A 22,023-nucleotide genomic window follows, 5' to 3' on the forward strand; every position below is an offset into this window, starting at 1 on the left:
TGCTCTTTCTCTCTAGTTCCACAAAATTGTAGTCTGACATATGTACAATGAAAAGTAAGTCCCTCTACTGAGCTGTAGGAAAACTTCAACTTAATCTAAACTCGTTCTTTGTGACTTAAACCCTGGCCTCATCTCTTCCCCAACCACCAGGAGCTTTGTGGAGACAACCACTGCTCCTCTCAGGGCTAGCTGGCCAAATCTGGGTTCCTTTTCTTTTGCAATTTTACAAATATATACAAAAACAGAGGAAACAGAAGAAAGGTGAACTCCATCATTGGGCTTCAAATATAATAAGCACTATGCCGATCTTATTTCGACTACCACCAATCCCATTACTAAATATTCAAAAAATTATATACCGGTACGAACAAATTATAGGTATAGAAAATATTATACCTGCTCCTTATCTCCATAAATATTTTGTTTTTATAAAGTTTAGCTATAAAGGGGTGACCTTTAGTTTTTCCACTCTGTACACATTTATATTGCTTTCTTTTTGAGAACAGATATTTATTTTGGAGAATATTTACTACATGTGTAACTAAAAACAAACAAAAAAACCTTTCATAAAAGGTCATAAAAAAGAAAATATATCTTGTAGGTAAAACCAGAACAAAGGGTTAAGTGGATATAAAGAATTTATACCAAATTCTAGTTTTTAGCTGAGAGGGAGTAACTGTTGTGTTTATTTTAAACAACTATGTAACAGCGGGGGTCTGTTTTATGGCTCTGCCATCCTCAGTGCCTATGAAGAGCAGCAGCATCCGGGGGCTTCTGAGAAATGCAAAATCTTGGGCCCCTGTACAGGTCTGCTGAAGCAGAATCCCTATTTTAACACCAAGCCTGGATGACTGGAATACAGTCAAAAGGTTTGAGAATCACTATTTATGACCTACCAAAGGGATTTCCATGTGAAATATGGACTTAGTTGAGTTTCCAGGTGTGCAACTAAATGACTGTCATTATTTTACTGTCATGATGGTTTTGAATCAAGGGTTTAACATGTAACAAAGGAAAACTCCCTGCTTTAGGAACTGATCTACCTTCTTTATTATCTTAGCTGTGAAAGAATATACCATATTGTTTTTGGAAGCTCGGCTGTGACCAACCATATGTTTAAGAAATCTCTTGACAAGCCTAGAATGGGGGGTGGGAGGGCGGGGCAGGTACTACAAAGGTCTGAAAGGTTTGGACTTTTTCCCCATTGGCGTGTACAGGGAGTCCTACTGCTTATTCATAAACATCCAAGCAAATAACCTGCCTATCAACAGAATTTATGTAATCTATCCAACTGATAGGAAGGCATGCAGGTGACACATTCTTCCAGAGCAATAGTGATACAGGCTGTACTCTAATGACTGCATGTTACCAAATGGCTGGTCAATCAGGGACAATACAGAGCCATCAATACGGGGCCACAGACAGTTCAAGTGTGCCCTCTTGGACAAGGAATATTAGTCTCCCTCCTGTTCATTATCTAGTTCTAAGTGATGGGGGTCACAGTATTAATACAGTCAATTTTAGGCCCAGAGTAGTTAGGTGGTTATACAGAAGGAACTGTTGACCATATTCATATTCACTAAACACTAGAGGAGTAGAAGGTGGGATGGAAAGGAAAATTAGAGAAGTTTACAGAAGAGTGGTATAAAGATGAAGTATTTTACAGATTTATACCTAAGGACTAAAAATGGCATATGTGGTTTTTTTGTTTTGTTTTGTTTTTTAAAGATTTTATTTATTTATTTGACAGAGATCACAAGTAGGCAGAGAGGCAGGCAGAGAGAGAGGGGGAAGAAGGCTCCCTGCTGAGCAGAGAGCCGGATGCGGGGCTCAATCCCAGGACCCTGAGCAGAAGGCAGAGGCTTTAACCCACTGAGCCACCCAGGCACCCCGGCATATGTGTTTTAAATTAAGGCTTCCTTCAGATTTTTATTTTTAATAAAGTTATTCTCTTTCCATTATAAAAGTAACATGTGCTCATAGAAAGAATGAAGACAGGGAAACTTCCCACATTTGCTCACTGATTTCTCTGTAAGTGTGAAGTGTGTTGCACAATTACCTCCAATAGCAATCAGTCGGTCTCCCCGCTGAAGATCTGCAAGTGCAGCAGGCGAGTTTGGGGCCACCGTCTCAATTATGACATGCCCAGCGTAGCCGTCAGTTGACTGGACAAGACGAAGTGTAAGTCCGACACTCTGTAAATTCCCCTTTATTAATTCAACCTTTGATAAAGAGAAAAAAAATGAAAAGAGTCAATGGGTTCATGGTAGGGGAGTGAGAAAAGAGCTCACTGAGAACACTGTAGCTGATGCTGACTTTTGTGCCATGGTGACTGTTTTTACAGACAAATAAAAGAGGGGGAGATTTTCACTGTGACAGTATAAGTTAACATATGCTCAGACTACAAATTGGGGTTCAAAAACATTAAATACTTTCTTATCTTCAGTGTGTCTTATTTAAGATCCATTCTCACTGTAGAATATTTGGAAATAGAGAGGCAAAATGAAAAGAAAACACTCCTAATCATATCATCCGGAACTGCTGTATATTATACCTCCTAATATATGTATTTTAACACAAAATTAAGATCTCATTGTGAATATAATTCTGAGTCTTGCTTTTTTGAAATATAATGGGAAATATCTTCTTTTTTATGATGTATTGTTAAATTATCTTTTGGGGGCAAAGTAAAAGACTTTACATTTGTTTTTTTTTTTTTTTTTTTTTTTTTTAAAGATTTTATTTATTTATTTGACAGACAGATCACAAGTAGGCAGAGAGGCAGGCAGAGAGAGAGGAAGGGAAGCAGGCTCCCCGCTGAGCAGAGAGCCCGACGCGGGACTCGATCCCAGGACCCTGAGATCATGACCCGAGCCGAAGGCAGCGGCTTAACCCACTGAGCCACCCAGGCGCCCTTTACATTTGTTTTATTAACAGGTATCTTATTGAGATATCCTTCTCTAACTCATCAAGATCATTTTGTTTTCTAAAGAAATATCACCTAATTTATCAAAATATGTGTCCCAGATTCACATCGTCTGTGAACTAAAAAGACAACACAACATGTTATGTCCTCATTTAAATTACTGATTAAAAAAAACGATTGAATGCTAAATCCTTCTTGATGACAAGAATTCAATCTGTGTTTATTGAGTTAAACAAATTACAAATCAGTCTAATTGTATTATCATTCAGCCCATGTTTCTTAGTTCTGGTCTTTAAGAGATCTCATGAGGGACTCCTTCAAATAACTTGCTAATATCCTAATATATCACTGTCTGTATTGCTTTAATAAATAAACCCTACTTTTAAAAGCCAGAAATTTTTATTCTCCTACCTAATGGTGTTGGCCAGTAGAAGAGAACTAACTAGAAATTATTTTTTAATATGAATGTTACTAGATTTTGTAAAGTTGCTTTTAGATTAAGGAAAATCTTAATCACATTATACTCAAGAAATGGGAAATGTAGTCAAGTTTTTGATTATCTAAAGGTTTACAAACAAAAAACCCTTCTAAAAAACATATGTATTTAAACCTCTAAAAAACCTCTGTCCAGTCTTGCCTTATGATATAGTAAATAATCACCATATAATGTTAATAGTGGTTTTCACTTTAAAAAAAGCCCTTAAGAATATATTCTTTCAAATCCACAAACATAAATATATTCTTAACATACAGAATGCCAAAGCTAAAACTTACAACATAACATTTTCTAATATGAGAAAGTTAACAGTACCAGATGGGCAAAAAAGGAAATTGAATCTGAGAACTGTAAATGTTAAAAACTAACACTTGGAATGTATTTTTTGTGATTTACTCCTTGTTCTTAACATGGAATAGAAGTTGGGTGGATAGGGCTGAGAAGGGAATTGAGGCTTGTACAGGTTTTATGTAAATGACTTACTTTATTTTCTATATACCAATCATAGTATTCCCTTTGCTTTTCTTATTTCAAATGATTCTTGAAGTAAACATTCCAGATGGAAAAGGTTAAGGTTTTCAGGAGGAACAGTAAGGGTAGATAATACATTACTGCCTGCCCCCTTTTTTACTACTGATTAATACTAAATGCTATTGATTTCATAACTTACACAGGGAACCAAACTTAAGACACCATTTCTTTTGCCTCTTGTTAAAATTGTTTTGTTTCCTTCTAAACTCACAGTGCTGACCTATCTAATTTTGGGATTATAGGTACAGCCTTCTCTGAAACAGAAACTTAAAAATTTAAGTTCTGACAGCAAAAGTTTTAAGAGTATAAAAACACTTCATAATTAAAAACCTGAGAAAACACTTAAAAATGAGTATCACACAGGGCGGCTGGGTGGCTTCGTTGGTTAAGTGACTGTCTTCAGCTCAGGTCATGATCCCAGGGTCCTGGGATAGAGCCCCATGTCAGGCTCCTTGCTAAGCGGGAGCCTGCTTCTCCCTCTCCTCCCTGCTTGTGCTCTCTCTTGCTACCTCTGTCACTATCTCTTTCTCTCAAATAAATAAATCTTTAAAAAAAAATGAGTATCACACAAAAACTTTTAATGTCAAATTTATGATAAAGTTTACAAGACTATCCAAATGATACCATGACTTCTGGAACAAAACTGGTACCTCCATTGGGATGAACTATTTTTAAACAAGAATAGCCAAAAATAAAAAATTCCCCTCCATACACAGGTATCTGTATTTTAAAATTATATATATGACTATACTGGATATACCATGTATACCATGCAACTGGATATACCATGCAACTCTAAAACATATGCCAAAATACAATTCTTTAAATGATGAGGTGAAAATAAAAATCCTAAATATTTTTTATATATCTGCATGTGGCATGTACCCCCACCCCGCCGAAATAAGGGACACCTCATTACCTGAGAGGTTTTGGTTTTGAAATTTTTACTATGGAAAATTTAAAATATATACAAAAACAGAGAAGAGGTAAAATGAATCCTGTGGTAGGTTATAAAATATGGTCACAAATTACTATACTCATCGTATGCATGGCCCTCTGCAATGATTCCTTTACGCAACCTGCCATTAGAGGGTTAAGCTTGTTTCTCCACCCTTTTCTCAGCAACCCATATAACCAGAAAAAAATAAGGAAAGACAAGATGTTCTGAACATTATCATTCCTGATATATGTGACATTTAAAAGAACGTGAGGGGCGCTTGGGTGGCTCAGTGGGTTAAAGCCTTTGCCTTCGGCTCAGGTTATGTTCCAGGGTACTGAGATCGAGCCCCACATCGGGCTCTCTGCTCGGCAGGAAGCCTGCTTCCTCCTCTCTCTCTCTGCCTGCCTCTCTGCCTACTTGTGATCTCTGTCTGTCAAATAAATAAAATATTAAAAAAAAAAAAAAAGAACATGATGCCTAGTAATGACAAATACACATTCAAGTGCACACAGTAAGTTCACCAGGATGTGCTAGGTCATGAAATAAGTGTCAATAAATTTAAAAGACTGAAATTCAAGATACGTTTTCTAAATGGAATTGAATTAGAAATCAACTAACAATAACTAGGAAAATCCCAAATATTTAGAAAGTAAAACAATATGTTTCTATATAATTCATGGCCAAAGAAGGAATCAAGAAAAATTAAAAAACATTCTGAATGGAATCATGAAAACACAAATTATTAAAATCTGTAGGATGTAACTAAAGCTGTGTTTACTACTTTCAGTGCTTATGCTAGTGGCAAAAAATCCAAAATTGGTGATCTTAAGTCCTACATCAAATCAGAAATCTCAAAATAGAAGGAAAGAATAAAGAGCAGAAATTAATGAAATATAAAAACAGAGAAATCAATCATGAGAGCTGATTAATGAAGTAATAAAAGTGATAAGCCTCTAGGCCAGACTCATGAAGAAACAAAAGACACATTACCAAAATCAAATAATAGGGACTATCACTACAAAATCTACAGACAGTAAGAGAATAAGGCCATTTTTGGACTATTTTATGCCAAACCACTTGACAATTTAGATGCACTGGAAAAATTCCCTCAAAAGATACACCAGAAGACAGAAATTTTGGATACTGCCATATCTACTATTTATATCAAATTTATAATTCCCCCAATCCTCTTTCCCCTAACCCCCGGACTCTAGGTCTAGACTGCTTCTTTGATGAATTCTCAAGGAAGAAACAGTAGCAACCTTATCGGAATCTTCCCAAATTATGTGTTAGGGCCAATGCTATCCCCTAATTCCCAAATCCAGACAAACACAAAAAACAAGAAAGCAGAACTAAAGACTAATATTTCTAATGTTCAAACATAGAAGCAAAATTTCCTAAAAAATTTGTTAGGGAATTTAACCTAACAATGTATAAAAAGGACAATAATCAAAAACAAGTGGAGCTGATATCCAGGAATTTAAGTTTGATTTAAGCAGCTGAGAATCAATCAACATAATTCACCATATTAAGAAAATACAAACAAAACAAAAAAAGAAAAAAAACACCCCAAAATCCATTCATGATAAAAGTCCCAAACCACCTAAAAATACAAGGGGACTCTTAAACCTGATTATGGGCGTCTACAAAAATCTATAGGTAACATAATAGTCAATGTTTTCTACCTAAGATCAGAAACAAGATTTCTGCTTTTACCATTTCAATTCAGTATTATACTGAAGGGTACAATCACAGTAATAACACAAGAAAAAGGGAAGGCATAAAGATTGGAAAGAGAGGAGAAAAGTGGTCTTTATGTACTAATAACATGAACTTATAACCAGAAATGAGTAATCCTACGAAGGCTATAAAACTATTAATAAGTGAAATCAGGTCACAGACTACAAATTCATTTACAGTAACATAAAAAAATTTTGGGTTAAATTTAATGAAAGATGTGCAGGATCTGTATGCTGAAAACTATAAAGCACTGCAAAGGAAAATTAAATTAGACCGAAATATATGGAAAATAATACCATGTTCACAGACTGAAAAACTCATTACTGTTAAGATGCCAGTTCTTCCCAATATATCTACAGATTCTAACAGAAATCTCTGCAGGCCTTTGAAGAGGCAAAGTCAAAGAAAGGTGAAGGACCTGGAATACCCAAACCCATCCTTAAATAGGACAAGGATATACTCTCTGATTTCAAGGCTTACTATATATAGCACACACAACATAGATAAATCTTAAAGACATGTGGAGTGAAAGGAGTTAAACACAAAAGACCATATGCTCTATGATTCAATTTGTATGAAGTTCTAGGAAAGGCAAAATTATAGTGACAGAAAACAGATTAGTACTTGTCAAGGACTGGGGGTTGGAGACTGTAGACTGAGGGCATAGAGTATCACAAATAAAATTCTCAAGGTGATGGAAATATTCTATATCTTGACTGGCATAAAGGTTACATGATTGCATACAATTACCAAAATTCACCAACTATATACTTAGTGAATTTATTGCATTTAAATGACGCCTTAATAAAGCTATCAAAAATAAAGCAAAAACAAAACTGCCAATATACCATTTTTGTCTTAAGATAGTTAAATATATATATTACTGATAATTTATTCAGATAGCTCTTAGTTCTCCAATTTACTTAATTTAATAAAAACAATCTGGGATGAATTTAGATGGTCCTTAAGTCAATCAGGAAGGAGAGCAACATTTAAATAGTTTTTCCATTTAACTTATGTCAATCAAATGCATCCTCACTCTTATGTACAGATAACTAGAAATACTACATTGTAGATACTGGATTAAACCAGACATAATTATAAGAAGAACTGTGTCTGAAAAAGAAACAAAGCCACTTGAAAATGTATTAAAAGAATATGAATAAACTTTTAATTTTTATCAAATACTTGCATGTGGTTAAAAAAATCAAATACATAAAATAGCTTATACTAAAAAGCAACAGTCTTCTTTTTCCAAGCTCCCCACTCCTACACCACAGCAACTACCTAGCTGCTTAGGGATTACCTTTCTTCCTGTAAGGAAAACATTATTATCTCTTAATGTATCAAATTTTAGACAATCTGCAGACTTCCTACTGTAACAGACAAAGATGTAGCCCCATCTTCCTTTCCTCAAATACAGTAGAACTCATCACTATTTTTAGTTCCCCTACATAAACTCTTTATAATTTTAATTAATAAACTTATAGTTCTATTTCTTTTTCATCTTTCTTGATATTAGGACTTCTCTCTTTCCCTTCACCTCACCTCTTTACCTTCTAAGTTCTACTGTCAAAGTTGATAACTATTAGCTTTGTAACTCTAATTATCAAGTTTGATTCTAAAAAGCTAAAGATGAGCAGTGTTTACAACTATCTCAACTATATAAATATTATTTATTGTAAAGCTGAGCATTATTGAAGTTTCTGTCTTATAGAACCTTTAGCTCTTCTTGGGAGTTTTTTTCTTTTCCCCTCAAACAACATAGCTTTCACTTTAAATGTAGAATTTATGTAAGTATGGCTTCTGTAGTTAGCTCTTAAATTCCTTTATCCATTTGTTTACATACTATTTAGCACCCAGTTGAAGGGTTTTCTTTACCCACCCTGTGCCTCCTGCCGCAAAGAAGCCAGTTAATAAATGCGTAAGAAATTATAAGATTACAGAAATCACCTTCTGGGAATACCACTCCCCACAAAGGTGGAGAGACTGTTTTAGATTAAAGAACAAATAAAACAGGACACAGAAACTAAGGATATGTCACAACCCAATGTTATGTATGAATCTTGATCTGATACCAGTTTAGAAAGAAAAAAAAGGCTACAAAGTATTTATGGGACATTGAGGACATTTTAATTTGGACTATTAGGTAAAATTAGGGAACTATTAATTTTCTTATGTGTGACTGTTTATTATGGTTATGTAAAATGCCCTGTTCTTAGAAGATTCATACTGAAATATTTAGGGGTGAAGTATCTACATGTTGATGTCTATAATAACCCTTGACTATGACTTGAGCAGAATGTTAACTTCTTTGAATGTCACTGGTAAAATGAGATAGCTATCTCAAATGTGGAGCTCTGAAAAGGTTCAGTTGTTATTACTGTTACTAGCAAAACTTAGTACTACTAATCAAAAATGGTAACACAAAAGGAAAATTCAAAAACCAGTCTGCTGGGAATGAACTCAATACACAGCTAAGGAAACAAGGCAAACTATTATGACACAAACATCAATTCAGGACATTAAAATATTTAAATTATATCAGGCAAATATTAATTTAGTTTTGTAGGATCAAGACTGAGGGGCTAAGTTTATGATTGATTTAAAAAAACTGTCTTACTGAAAAAGACTCTTTGGTGACTGGTGTCAACAGTTGGTAAAAGAACAGCCAGTTCAAATCAATTAGAAGTTCAATGGGCTCAAGCAGGGTCTTTATTTCCGAAGAGGCAGAAATTAAACTAATGGTGGTAAATAACTATCTTTTCACAAAATTCTAAGTTTTCATCTCATAAAGTTTCCTCTATGCAGGAGACTAAAGATCTATCAGCTGAAAGTAAAAGGAGGAGGCCAAAAATAACAGTAGGGCAAGATAAACTGTACTTATGGACAAATAAAGTACTGTGAAGAAAAAATGAACATGGACCAATATTATGTTGTCCTTTGGGTGCTGAACATGAAATCTTTTTTGGGGGCGGGGAGGGGCAGAGGGAGAGAGAGAATCTTAAGCAGGCCCCACACCCACCATGGAGCCTGATGTGGGGCTTGATCTCACAACCCTGAGATCATACCTGAGTCAAAACCAAGAGTTGGACACTTAACTGACTGAGTCACCCACGTGCCCCTGGTCATGAAATCTTTATTAAATAAAGAGAAGGGGGGTGGTGAAAGTGAAGGCAAAATGTCTGTGGTAACAAATACAGGTATACAATAAGGTAGAAGGCCTGGGGTTTATCTCAATAATCATCATGCAGTAATTTTTCCTTTCTTATAAGCAGCCAACTGGGTATTTTTAGATTCTGTCAAACTCTTGGTGAGCCCCTACTGTAAAAGATAAGTTACAATTAAGGAAAAGTTAACCTCTAATAAAATTTTCAATCAAAATCTCTGTAGACATGCAAGTTTGCTTTCTAGATTTCAAGGAAAACCTTCTTGTCCCAAGGAAAGAAATGATAGTAAATAATAAATGGGGCAGTAATAAATGGTGTCACAAAACCTCTTCCCTTTGGAGCAGTCATCTGGCTCACTTCATGGAATCTGTCTGGAAGTCTCAAGCCAAATCCTCCAAATCTAAATCTGTGCTGATACAAACTATACAAACTCCAGGAACCTGAGACTGTTCAGACCACAAGGATCCTACCTTCGTTAGACGGTTCGTGGTCAGTATCTAAATGCTCGTTATCATTGTTTTAGAGATTATCTAAATGATATTCCAAAAGAAAAGCACAATGGGACACAAGACATCTATGGATATGGCGTTATGGGAATTCAGGGGGAAGTGAAAACTGCCTCTGGAGGAGGGGTCTGGGGCAGGCTTCATGTAAAAAATGGCATTTAAGTTCTATCTGAAAGGATGAGAAGAATTTTTTCTTTAAAGGTGATTTTTTTTTTTAAGATTTTATTTATTTATTTGATAGACAGAGATCACAAGTAGGCAGAGAGGCAGGCAGAGAGAGAGGGAGGGAGAAGCAGGCTCCCTGCCGAGCAGAGAGCCCGATTCGGGGCTCGATCCCAGGACCCTGGGATCATGACCTGAGCCGAAGGCAGAGGCTTTAACCCACTGAGACACTCAGGAGCCCCGGAAGAGAAGAATTTGACAGCCAGTGTAGGGAGTTGGGCCAGGGAGTGTGGGAAATGCTGGAAAGGCTATCGTTCTAGGTCATAGTAACACTGTTAGAGCAAAGAGATGGAGACAAGAGTTCAGAGCACATCAGAAAATTAAAACCATCATGATGGTATCAGTTGAGATTTAATGGGAGAAAAAATTCTTACCCTGATTTTAACAACACATTTTACTAGGAAAAAGTAGCAGCATTTCACAGAACATATCACAGAATCCTATGTATTCTAATACTAATAGAGAAAAAGTCCTACAATATATCATCTTGCAATAAATGTATAGAGATTTACAAACATCTACTAAAATCTATTTGCTACAAATATGTTCCTTAAACCTAAATTTTGTGGCATGCCTGATATTTTATAAGAGAAAGAAGAAAGTTGTAGGTTAGTACATATTAAAATGTGCCATGTTCTCCCCTGCTCTGGGTCTGTCTCTGCAGTATGGTTATGGTGGGAACAGCCAGACTTCTAGAACACGGTTCCACTACGCTGCCTCCTTACCTGGTCCAGGGCACACACCTGACCCAAGATGGACCAATCAGAGTTCCTTCCTGGATGGTGGGAATTCATCAGATTCAGAGATTCCTTGAATGGGATATATATAAGTGTAGCTAGCTGTAGGCATCGGTGTATCTTCCTATGAATTGGGAAACAAAGCCAGTCTGCAGAGTGAAGAATGAGGCATATAAATAGCCAGGAGCAGAGAAGAAAGAGAGGCCTGACAATGGTTTCGTTTCTGGTTCCAGTTTGTTTCTAAGGCCTAGCTACACTCCTGCTAAAGGTTAAGCAGAGTCTAACCCACAAAACCATGAACAGTGTCCCTCACATCTGCCTGTGGCATCTGTGCAACACCAAACAAGTACCTCTTTTTTGCTCTCTCCAGCAAAAGCTTTTGTTTTGGTAGATACCCGTTTCAAATAAGCTCTAACTTAACAAATACAGTGTTCGAGACAGTCACAGAAAATATCTCATTAAACTCAAAGTGCAACTGTAAAGTTACAAATACAGCATAAAAGTAGGATGTAGTGTTTTCTGTGTGGCTTAGTCTGTGTTAACTGGCCAGAGTTTTGTTAAAACCAAAAAGTAGATTTTAATGGAGTAGAAATATTATTTCTAGTATTTTCTGAATTACATACCAAAAAAGTTTATCAATTGTCAAGAATTGCTGACACATACTGACTAAACAGCAATTATATGCTCTGAATCACAAGTCAATACACACAAGATTGCAGACAGCCGGCATTTAACTTCACCAATAATGTCAGACACAGGTTAAAAAATTCTAGCTATTTTGTGGAGAGCAATTTAGTAAAAACACCAAGATAGCCTTTAAGAGCTCTCATACTCTCACATCCTTTTAGCCTTTCTTGGATCCAGCTGGGATGCTGTATTTTCACCTGGGGGGAAAACAACATATTGATTTTTTAATCCCTTCCTAACACGCACATAATTTTATACAATGGGTAAGAAAAGGATATATTTTAATAACACATCAATATAGCTCTTTTACAAACTGTTCTTTCCTATACAAGCTTTTAACATGGAGGGAGATAAAAAAAAACCCCAAACAACCCAGAAGTCCAAGAAAAAGAATCAGTAAGTGAAAGACCCTCAATTACTACGAGCAGGTATACTTTTGAGTATTCCTTCATCAAGTACATTTCTGAAAAAGACATCCTGATAACTATTTCCCAGCTTTTTTAGTAGAGTAGCTGGACAGGGATGGGAGAAAAGGCACACAATGTGCGCACATATGGACACAACACCAGTATATGCCGGAACTTCTATCAGCAGGCTTTTCAATGCAAGTAACTATTCCCAGTCTTCCCGGTCCATGAGGTAATAAACCAATACCTTTCTACCAGAATTCTCGCTACATTACAATTTCAAAAGACACTCATGATCTTCAGACATATCAGTGTATTCTGTAACTCCTCTTCTCAAAATGAAGTGGTGGTAACATTTTTAGAAAATCAGTGTTGATTTAAGAAACACACATTTACCAAAACCTACAGCAAAGCTACCAAGGAAGAAAAGTAATGGGAAGAAATGCACCAGTTGATTCATTCACTCACTCAAATGCTTAGGCACTTGGCCTTGAGGCATAGCTGTGAACAACACAGATGAGCTTCCCTGGCCTCATGGGAGCTGACAGAACAGGTAGGTAGAACAAATAATTACAATACTACATATGCGATTTAATGGGCGTCACCTAACTAACATTTTAGAAATCAAGGAAGGCATTCCTAAAAAACAAATTTAATTTGAAACTTGAAAGAGTAGTAGTTTATCAGGCCAGGTCAGGAGTGGAGGCAATGTGTCCAACAATGAGAGCAGTAGCTTTGAAACGAGATGAAAGCTAGGCATATTTGAAGAAATAAAGCAAGTTTAGTATTACAGCTCTTTGACAAGTTCAGTCTATGTGAAGAGGGAGGGAATCCTGGTTCAGCCAACTAAAAGACCTTTCCAAAAGAAAGAAGAATAATATTAATTTCACCACCAGTTTTCTGCCTAAGATACTCAAAAGTTAATAAACAGTAACTATGGTATAAAATATTTTGGATTTGGATGTGTTAATTAATACTATAATGTGACTGCAAACTTGAATGTGAATAATATTTAATCCACACTGTCCATTCAAGCCCCTTAAAAAATGCCCAATTTCACAAATACTAGCACAAAAGAGAAGGGTTTTTTCCCTTAAAAAAAAATCCCAAAAGTCAAATGTTTCAAAATGTTTCAAATTACTTCAAAGCTTGATTATTTGCTGTAAAACCTACCATTCACAAAAATGTTTCATAAAGATACATTATGTTTGTAAACCATTAAGTGCTTCCCCTTTTATAGGTCACTGATGTAGATTATCCAAATTTCCAAAGCTCAAGTACCCTAAACCTAAAACCCAAGGCCATAAAACACAAACCGAAGGAATTTGAATATAGAATTCTCCCATGGACACATTTTATTTACTTAACCAAAATGTGAATGCTGAGAAAGAGCCAGTTCATAAATTGCTAAATGAAGACAGAGGCTCTAAAAATAAAATCATAGAGTTGTTGCTTTCCTCAGAGCAATATGCTGTTGAGATGAGCAACTTGTGACTTACAGTGATTACTTGGACAGACTCCCTAGTGAGTAGTTAAGAAAGAGAATGCCTACATGTAATGGTCAAAATGGTGAGAAGTGCAGAAACAGGTCTGACTTGGGTGACACAAGTGTTAGATCGAAGGTTCTGGGTGAGCTCTGCCTAGCAGTGTTGCCTGCCTGGCTGCAGGGCCAGGATCCAAGGCGAATCCTGCACAGTACTTCTTTCCCTCCTGTCTGGGCAGATTGAAACTTGATTCTCCTTTCTCCCTTCCTTCCCATCCCTGTGCAGTGGGTCAGGGTCCTGAGCCAGCCACCAAAGACCCAGGACAACAAGACTACACAGGGAAGACAAACTACAGTTAATTTGGCTCTTTCCAGGTGGGCAGAGGGCGGATTACATCAGGGTAGTGATGGTCTGGAACAATGTAAGGGCTTCCTATAGGAGCTTTCTTTTTTGAGAAGCATGTTGGTAGGAGACAGCTAAGTGACAGACTCTGGCTCTACAAGAGGTGGCCTTTGAAGGAGGAGCCATCTACATAGTTCTGTCCCCAGGATTAAACACTTTTTGGAAGGGCATATTCTACTCACCGCAGTATTCAACTATTACTGTATCGATCTGCAGTGGTTTTGTTGCCTTCATTTTTTAAAACTGAAAGCATCTATTCTTTCAACCGTATGATGAATTTCTGCAGACTGGCTAAGAACCTGGATAGCAACTGACATGGCACCTTCCATGTCTCTGTCCATGTGTATACCCTCTTGTCCTCCTCCAGGATTCTTCTTTGTACCGCACGAAGTCTCTAGCTTCATCTACTTCCTCACACATGACAGAGATTTGACCTGCTTTCCCCTCCTTTAAAAAATCTGCCACCACCTAGGATTTGGCCTGGCTTCTTAAATCCTATTACCCCAGAAAACTGCAATATTCTTGAAGGGCCCTCTGGTTGGGTACACATCCTAAGCAGGGATAGAACTAGAATAACAAGGACAGAGATTCTAAAAACAATTAGCTTATTGAAGTTACATGCCTGAAAGTAGAACTATTAGTTTATGCCCAATGAATACCCTGGATCTTCTGGGCTCATGCAAATTTTAAAAGTTGTCTTTCAGAAACTATTCTATTAATGCAGCAAACATTTCAGTCAGAAAGCCACCAGTATTTACAAAATTTGGACACTATGTTCATGAGAATATAATACAGATCCTTTGGTCAAAGTAGCTCAAACTCTAATGCAAAAAATTTCAGAAGGTCACTAAAAATCTCCATTTTGGGGGGGCATTATATAGACTTCCTCTACTTGGCTTGTTTTGGGGCTTGGCAATTGAATTCTGAATATCAGGGATCTAGGCAATTATGATTACAGTATTGAAGATTTGCCCCTGAACTCTGAATTCTGATTGAGAGTTCAGGATCTCTAAAACTAGAACAACTTTTATATTAAGTTACTGAGCCATGGGCAAGGGAAACAACACACTCAGCACAAAATGTGGCAGAGGTGTAACATTCTGGTCATTTTCTTGAATACCAGATGTCAGACCAATTTGCTTATGGTTACAGGGCACAAATTAATGCCAGGCTAGGAACCAACAGCTTACCGTCCATCTCAATTAGAAGCAGCAGCAACATGCCGTTGAAGATCTTATGCCACATTTCATATTTTACCATCCACCACTTTGAAAAATCACAAACATAAGTGACAATCCCACCACAAGGAGAAGCGGCTGCTAATGGGGTCACAGCCATTCTCTCTCCTCCTCCCCCACTCTTCCTTCTCCTCTTCTCCCCGCTCAACATGGAAACACACTTGAGTGTAAAGTAACACAATTCTGAAGTCACAGAGCTAGAGCACTATTACTCAACAGCGGCTCATAAAGCACATTTTGATAAATTATAATCCTGAGAAATTAATAAAACAATTTCTAGGTTCTAGAATGAAGACGGGCACATGTGAAAAGGAAGAAAATATTAAGTCTCTGCAGGGTCACTCTGTATCAATCCAACCTACTTTTAAGCACAGGTCTGACAACATAGACGATGCAAACTGAAATACAACTACTGAGTGACTGTGTGCACTGCCAAGCAACCAGCTATGTTCTCAGGTCCACTTTCTGTCAGGTCCACTGCCATCCAACAGGAAAGAGGAGGTACCGTATTCATTAGCAGTCTTTTCTGAAACTGTCTTGTATGAGTAAGGAAGATTCACAATTTATACCTAATCACACTGTCTTTTTCACAGAAGGTATAACTCTGGAAATAAATATGGCAAATATTTTTATTTCTTGACATAAAAATTACTATCAACTCCCACAGAACTTTCCAAAGACGGATCACTAAGTTTACTTCATAAACGTTTAAATTAGAACACTTCTTAAACTCATAAGCCAGATAAGTGAAAAAGAATCTGCTGGGTACAGAAGCGCTACTGCAGAAGTTCTCATACCCCCTGCCCCAAATGATGACAAAAATTATTTTTTAAATTAGTTCTTAAAGAGGTATGTTTGAATGGTACAGTGAATAACTCCTAAATTCTCTCACTTGGATTTTTACATGTAAACAATTTCTTTGTCAGCAGAATGCCTCCATTTTCAGTAAGCTCTTAATTGAGAGTTAACAAAACAAACCAACATTGGAATCAGGCCCTCCTCAGCAGTGGGGCAGATTCAAAATTCCTTTTTGAAGAAAAACTGCAATGTCTGGAATGGCTTGTATTCAGCACTGGGTTTGAATCTGGGCTCTAATGTCTACTAGTTTTGTGATCTCAGACAACTGATTTAACCACCGTAGGTCTTATGTGTATAAAGGGGATACTCATGTCTACCACACTGGTTGTCAAAATTAAAGAAACTACAAGAATAAGTGACTGGCACAATCCAGGCACTTCCACTGCCTCTCCTCAGCAGGGACAGGAAGACTCCTTTTGGGAGTGAAAATACAGTGAGGCCCCTCAATCTTCAAAAGAGAAAGCCAGCTTGGACGCTTCTCTGATGACCTGGTCTCTAAAGCAATTAGATGGTAAATTAGAACTTCATCCTTCGGTCATCTAAGAGACAACAAAGATACAGAAATATGCTCAAAACGTAAAGTCCATTATACAAAACTGAACTAAGAGATCTAAAGAATAAAAATTAAAAATGATCCTCTGCCTAGGTTCAAAGGCTGTTAGCAAAGTAATCATACCAAAATAACTACCTTGCAATCCACTTAAGTTTCTTCTCTCTTTTTAAATCTGATTGAAGTCTCCATTAATGCTCTGATATGAAACTAATTTAAATTTTAAACAACTACTCCAGTGAAACAAAAAGCTCTGAGAAGTATGCAAAGCCTGAGGTTATTATGGAAACAACAGAATGGAACATTGTTGCCCTTCTAAATTTCTTTGTCAAATAGCTCTGATTCTCAATCACCAAGTCTAGCCTTGGCTTCTTATCACTGTACTTTGGTAGGCGGATTTACATTTCAACTAAGACTCTTTAAAGAATGTATTTAATGTTTGGCTTTTTATAGAAAATGTATGCCAAATAATGAGTCTTAAAGACTCATTAAAGAGTCTTAAAGACAGATTATTATTTTTAATCTTGAAATCATTTCGAACTTATGGAAAAGATGCAAAAATAGTACAAAGGATTTCCATTTTATCCTGAATCCAGCCTTCCCAATTGTTAACATTTTGCCACATTTGGGTCTCTCTCTGCATATTTTTTCTGAACCATCTGAAAATAAGTTGCAGACATAATGCCTCCTTTACCTCTAAATATCTGGCCATTTTCAACAAGGCCATTTTCTTATAACCACAATACAAGTATCAAAGTCAGAAAATTAACACTGATACAATCTACAGACCTTTTCCTAGCTGGAATGCAACTGTGAAATATGTACCAATAGCCTTTTACTTTTGCACAGTCTCAGACCAAAGAATCATTTGGATCAAGGATCAACAAACTGTAACCTGTGGACTGTTATTTAAAGAAGTTTTACTGGAAAACAGTCACGCTCATTTGTTAACGTACTGTCTCTAGTTGCTTTAGAGTTAAAACAGCAGAGTTGAGTAGTTGTGAATACGACTATCTGACTTAACAAAGCCTGAAGTATTTGCTGTTTGGCTTTTTATAGAAAAAGTATGCCAAACCATGACTTCAACAATGGATGTGCATGAATATATTCACACTGACATTACAGATTTCTTCACAACATCAAAAAATAGGAAAGGGCACCTCGGTGAAACAGTTAGTTAAGCAACTGCCTTTGACTCAGGTCAGATCCTGTAGTCCAGGCATCGGTGCTCCCTGCTCCGTGGAGAGTCTGCTTCTCCCTGACCTGTCTCCTCTCATGCTCTCTCAAATAAAGAAATAAAATCTTTTTTTTTTTTAAAGGGAAAGTCTACAGGTTCATTAATAAGTAATTGGTTAAATAAATTATGGCACATAGTGGAGTATCAAGCAGAAATAAAAATAATACATGTATATGGAAAGAAAAATAGGCCCCCAGTATATCATTAAGTAGGAAAAAAGGCAGGTTATAAAAGACATGATCTCTTTTTTAAGGAACCATAAATATAACCTGTGAATAGTATGTATATGCTTGTGTTTATAAAGTTCTTCTAAAAAGTTAACAGTGGTCTCCCTGGGTAGTAGAATTATGGTTGGCTTTCACAGTTTTCTTTACAGCTTTCTGAATTTTTTTAATATGGGCAAAAAATACAGCTTATACCAATTTCCAAACATATCACTTTTATCTTATAGAAACTGCTGATTTTATTGTTTAATGTGTTTATTCATGAGTATAACACAAGGAAATTAAAATTCTGCTTCATGATACCTATGTTGCTTCTTTATGCTCAATGGCTTCCCGCTTAGACTTCTAACAAAATTCTCAATGTTGACCAATTTACGAAAGATAATTCACACATCATTTAGAAAGTGAGCCATTGGTCCATACTCTACGAGTCTCTTGATAACGTTTAAAGAAATATAATGAGTTACCCAGAAGTAGTCTTATTTACAATGATTAATAAAACATTCTTATCTTTTCTAGTATAGAGCACACTGTTTATATATAAGCAGCTTCAATATAACCACTTATTTGTATAGTACGATTCAATATCAATGTAAATTAACAAGCTTACAAATGAGAAACACAGCTGTCCTAAACCCACTTTGAACAGGTCATGTTCAATATTTATGTGGAGAAATACACAGCACCTTATGGAAATACTAAGTAAGACTGACTGTTTAACAGGACACAGGAGTTAAGCGTGGTTGTTGCTGCCTTTTGCCCTTGCCCATTTGAAGATACGAAAAAAAACTTCAACCTAGTTTTACTTTTAATCTATTTATCTGAAAGTAATTTCAATTAGTAAATGACAGAACTTCACATTTATAGCAAAATGAAAAAGTGTTTGAGATCTCAGGTTAGTCCCATATACTACTACTTTCTAAATGTTCTAAAACTACACTATTAATGACATATAGCTAGGCTTTTTTCTATGCTATGACATGAACACTGTTTATTTCTACGAAATTTTTTTTAAGATTTTTATTTATTTATTTGACAAACAGATATCACAAATAGGCAGAGAGGCAGGCAGAGAGAGAGGAGGAAGCAGGCTTCCTGCCGAGTAGAGAGCCCAATGTGGGGCTCAATCCCAGGAACCTGGGACCATGACCTGAACTTAAGGCAGAGGCTTTAACCCAATGAGCCACCCAGGTGCCCCCTCTACGAAATTCTTAACTTATCTTAAACCTTCCTGAAATTTAAATGCTTGTCCATGTTTTATCCTCACTTGAGATGGCCAGTAGCTGGCTGATCTCCACCTTCTTAAAAGAACCCTTATTAAACTTCATTTTTTTTTTTTTTTTAAACTTGCTGATGTTCTTAAAAGTCACTATTTGGCTCATAAGTCTTACAAAACAAATGATACTATCCCATGACTGAGGAAGCTATTCCCCTGTCCTTCTCACCTTGTCATAGGAAGGGATTAAAAGGATATATAAAATGTCAGCACTAAAAACAAAGGAGCAAAGGAGGTGGGATTCAGGTCAAGGTTGATGATAATAGTTATCTATTATAGTTATTATGGGCCGGATACTGTGCCAAGTGTTTCACAGATATTTAACCCTTGTACTGTTACTATTATGTCCATTTGAGAGACTAGGAAATAACTTGTTCTGCAGGCACAGAACTAGAGTCAAAGGGGCCACATCTGAACCCACCACTGGTGGGATGGTACAGGAATTAAGACCACCAGCTCTGGAGTCACACTGCCTGGATGTGAGACTGGGGGACTCGGGTAAGTTACTTTCTGTGTGCCTCCATTTCCGCCCATATAAAACGGTGACGACAAGCGTGCCTATTTTCATGAGGCTGCTAAGAGAATTAAATGGCTGTTGCATACAGAGTCTTACAATCATGACTGGCACAAGAGAGTGCTCAGATCTTGTTACTGCTCCTAATGACTAGGGGAATGAACATCTGTGGGCAGGGAGGTGTATGCTACTGCAGGATCTCTGGTAACACCCAACACTTTTCTAATTGTTTATTCCCTACTTCTGCAACCTGCTTCTGAGAGTATGACTTGGGAAATGAGCTATCTGGCTACGTGGGTTTCTGTGGGAGGTGTACTCTGCCTCATAAATAGGATGCTTTAGTTCATGACAAAGTATGGACTGAGTGAATGAGTATTACTCGGACCACAGTAAACTGGAGGGTCATGAGGAACAAAATTCAAAAACAGTGTTTAAGTTTTACTAATATTATTTTCTTAACTTGTTTTCAAAAGCTCTTCTAAAAATTTTTAGATTCTTACTACTTTTTTGTGAAACCATTCTGATTCTCTTTACTTGAAAAAGAGATCTAAAACAGAGCATATAACCCCAACTAAAGTGTTCAACTTACTAGATGTCAAGACTTAAATGACAGCATCAGAAGGATAAAAACAAAAAACAGCAGATCAAAGCAGCACATGAACAAAATTCCATGTCTAGACTGACCTTTGATAACCACTGTACCTCAAACCCAACATGTCCAGAATGAGATCTTCTTTCTCCTCTTCCTGGCACCTCATGGCTTCAGTCCTTCTGGCTTCCCATCTCACTCTCCCCAAATGCCGCATTTCTAGTGGTATCCAAGCCACATTGATTCTATTTTCCACTTTCATTGCCACCATTCTGGTTCAGACTCTTCATTGCCCCTCATCTCTACTGTTTCACTTCCTTCCCTCATAAATCATGCTTGACTTTATCCATTTGCTGCCAGGTTTAGTGAAGTTATTAATTACTAAATACTGTATGCCAGATACTGAACTAGACATTTTATTTATTTATTTTTAAAGATTTTTTTTATTTGTTAGAGAGAAAGCAAGAGCGCAAGAACAGGGGGAGTGGCAGGCAGAGGGAGAAGCAGGTTCCCCGCTGAGCAAGGAGCCAGATGTGGGACTCATCCCAGCACCCTGGGATCATGACCTGAGCTAAAGGCAGACACTTAACCAAATGAGCCACCCAGGTGTCCCTTGAATGAGACATTTTAATATAGAGATTTCATTTATCCCTCCTACATCCACGTGAAGCACTACCAGTCCCATTTTATAGAGGACTAAAGTGCTTGTGGAGATGGATTTGAGGATGCTGACTGAGATCATGCTGCCAGTAAGTGACCTAGCGTGAGCTAGCTACGACTCAAACTCAGAACCAAGTTGCCTTAAACCAAGATTCTGATGAGATCACTTTCATTCTAAAAGCTTCCATAACTCCTACTGTCTTGCAGAGTAACAGCTAAATTTCTTAGTCTGGTATTTAAAGCACTTCTGTAATACAGCCCAACCTTTTTATTGCTGTTTTGTATAATCTTCCTACACTACCATATTCTTTAGTCAATCTGGATAACACGTAACCTAAACATACTCAACCATTCTCATTCTTTATTTGGTTTTAACTCATGTCCTTCACCTTGAAATGCCCTCCCTACCATCTCAAAACACTACATATACACCTGGGAAGCTTGGCTCAAATGTCACCTCCTATTCTTTCTTGGTTTTCCTAGAAGAATGCTATCTCCCCTCCATAGTATTTGGTTCTCAAACTCTCTTAGAACATTCAAATGCTAACTATAATACTTATGCTCCCGTACTGTTGATCCTACTGTTGGTCTTACTTTTTCATTGCTTCACTCCTTATACCTCATATTCA

The 22,023-nt window shown here is 36.9% G+C and overlaps 1 protein-coding gene across 1 annotated transcript in view; it reads right to left on the minus strand.

Annotated features, from left to right (window-relative positions):
* LOC111144889 (PDZ domain containing 8) overlaps positions 1–22,023 on the minus strand; it is a 78,795-nt gene that overhangs the window by 4,759 nt on the left and 52,013 nt on the right. The window contains exon 4 of the mRNA XM_022499472.1: positions 2,060–2,222. Within this exon, the coding sequence (XP_022355180.1) occupies positions 2,060–2,222 (163 nt within the window). The remainder of the gene's footprint in view (positions 1–2,059; positions 2,223–22,023) is intronic.

Source organism: Enhydra lutris, unplaced genomic scaffold (genome assembly GCF_002288905.1).
Source record: "Enhydra lutris kenyoni isolate GAN:26980312 unplaced genomic scaffold, ASM228890v2 scaffoldscaffold12, whole genome shotgun sequence".
In the NCBI taxonomy this organism is placed as follows: Eukaryota; Metazoa; Chordata; class Mammalia; order Carnivora; family Mustelidae; genus Enhydra; species Enhydra lutris.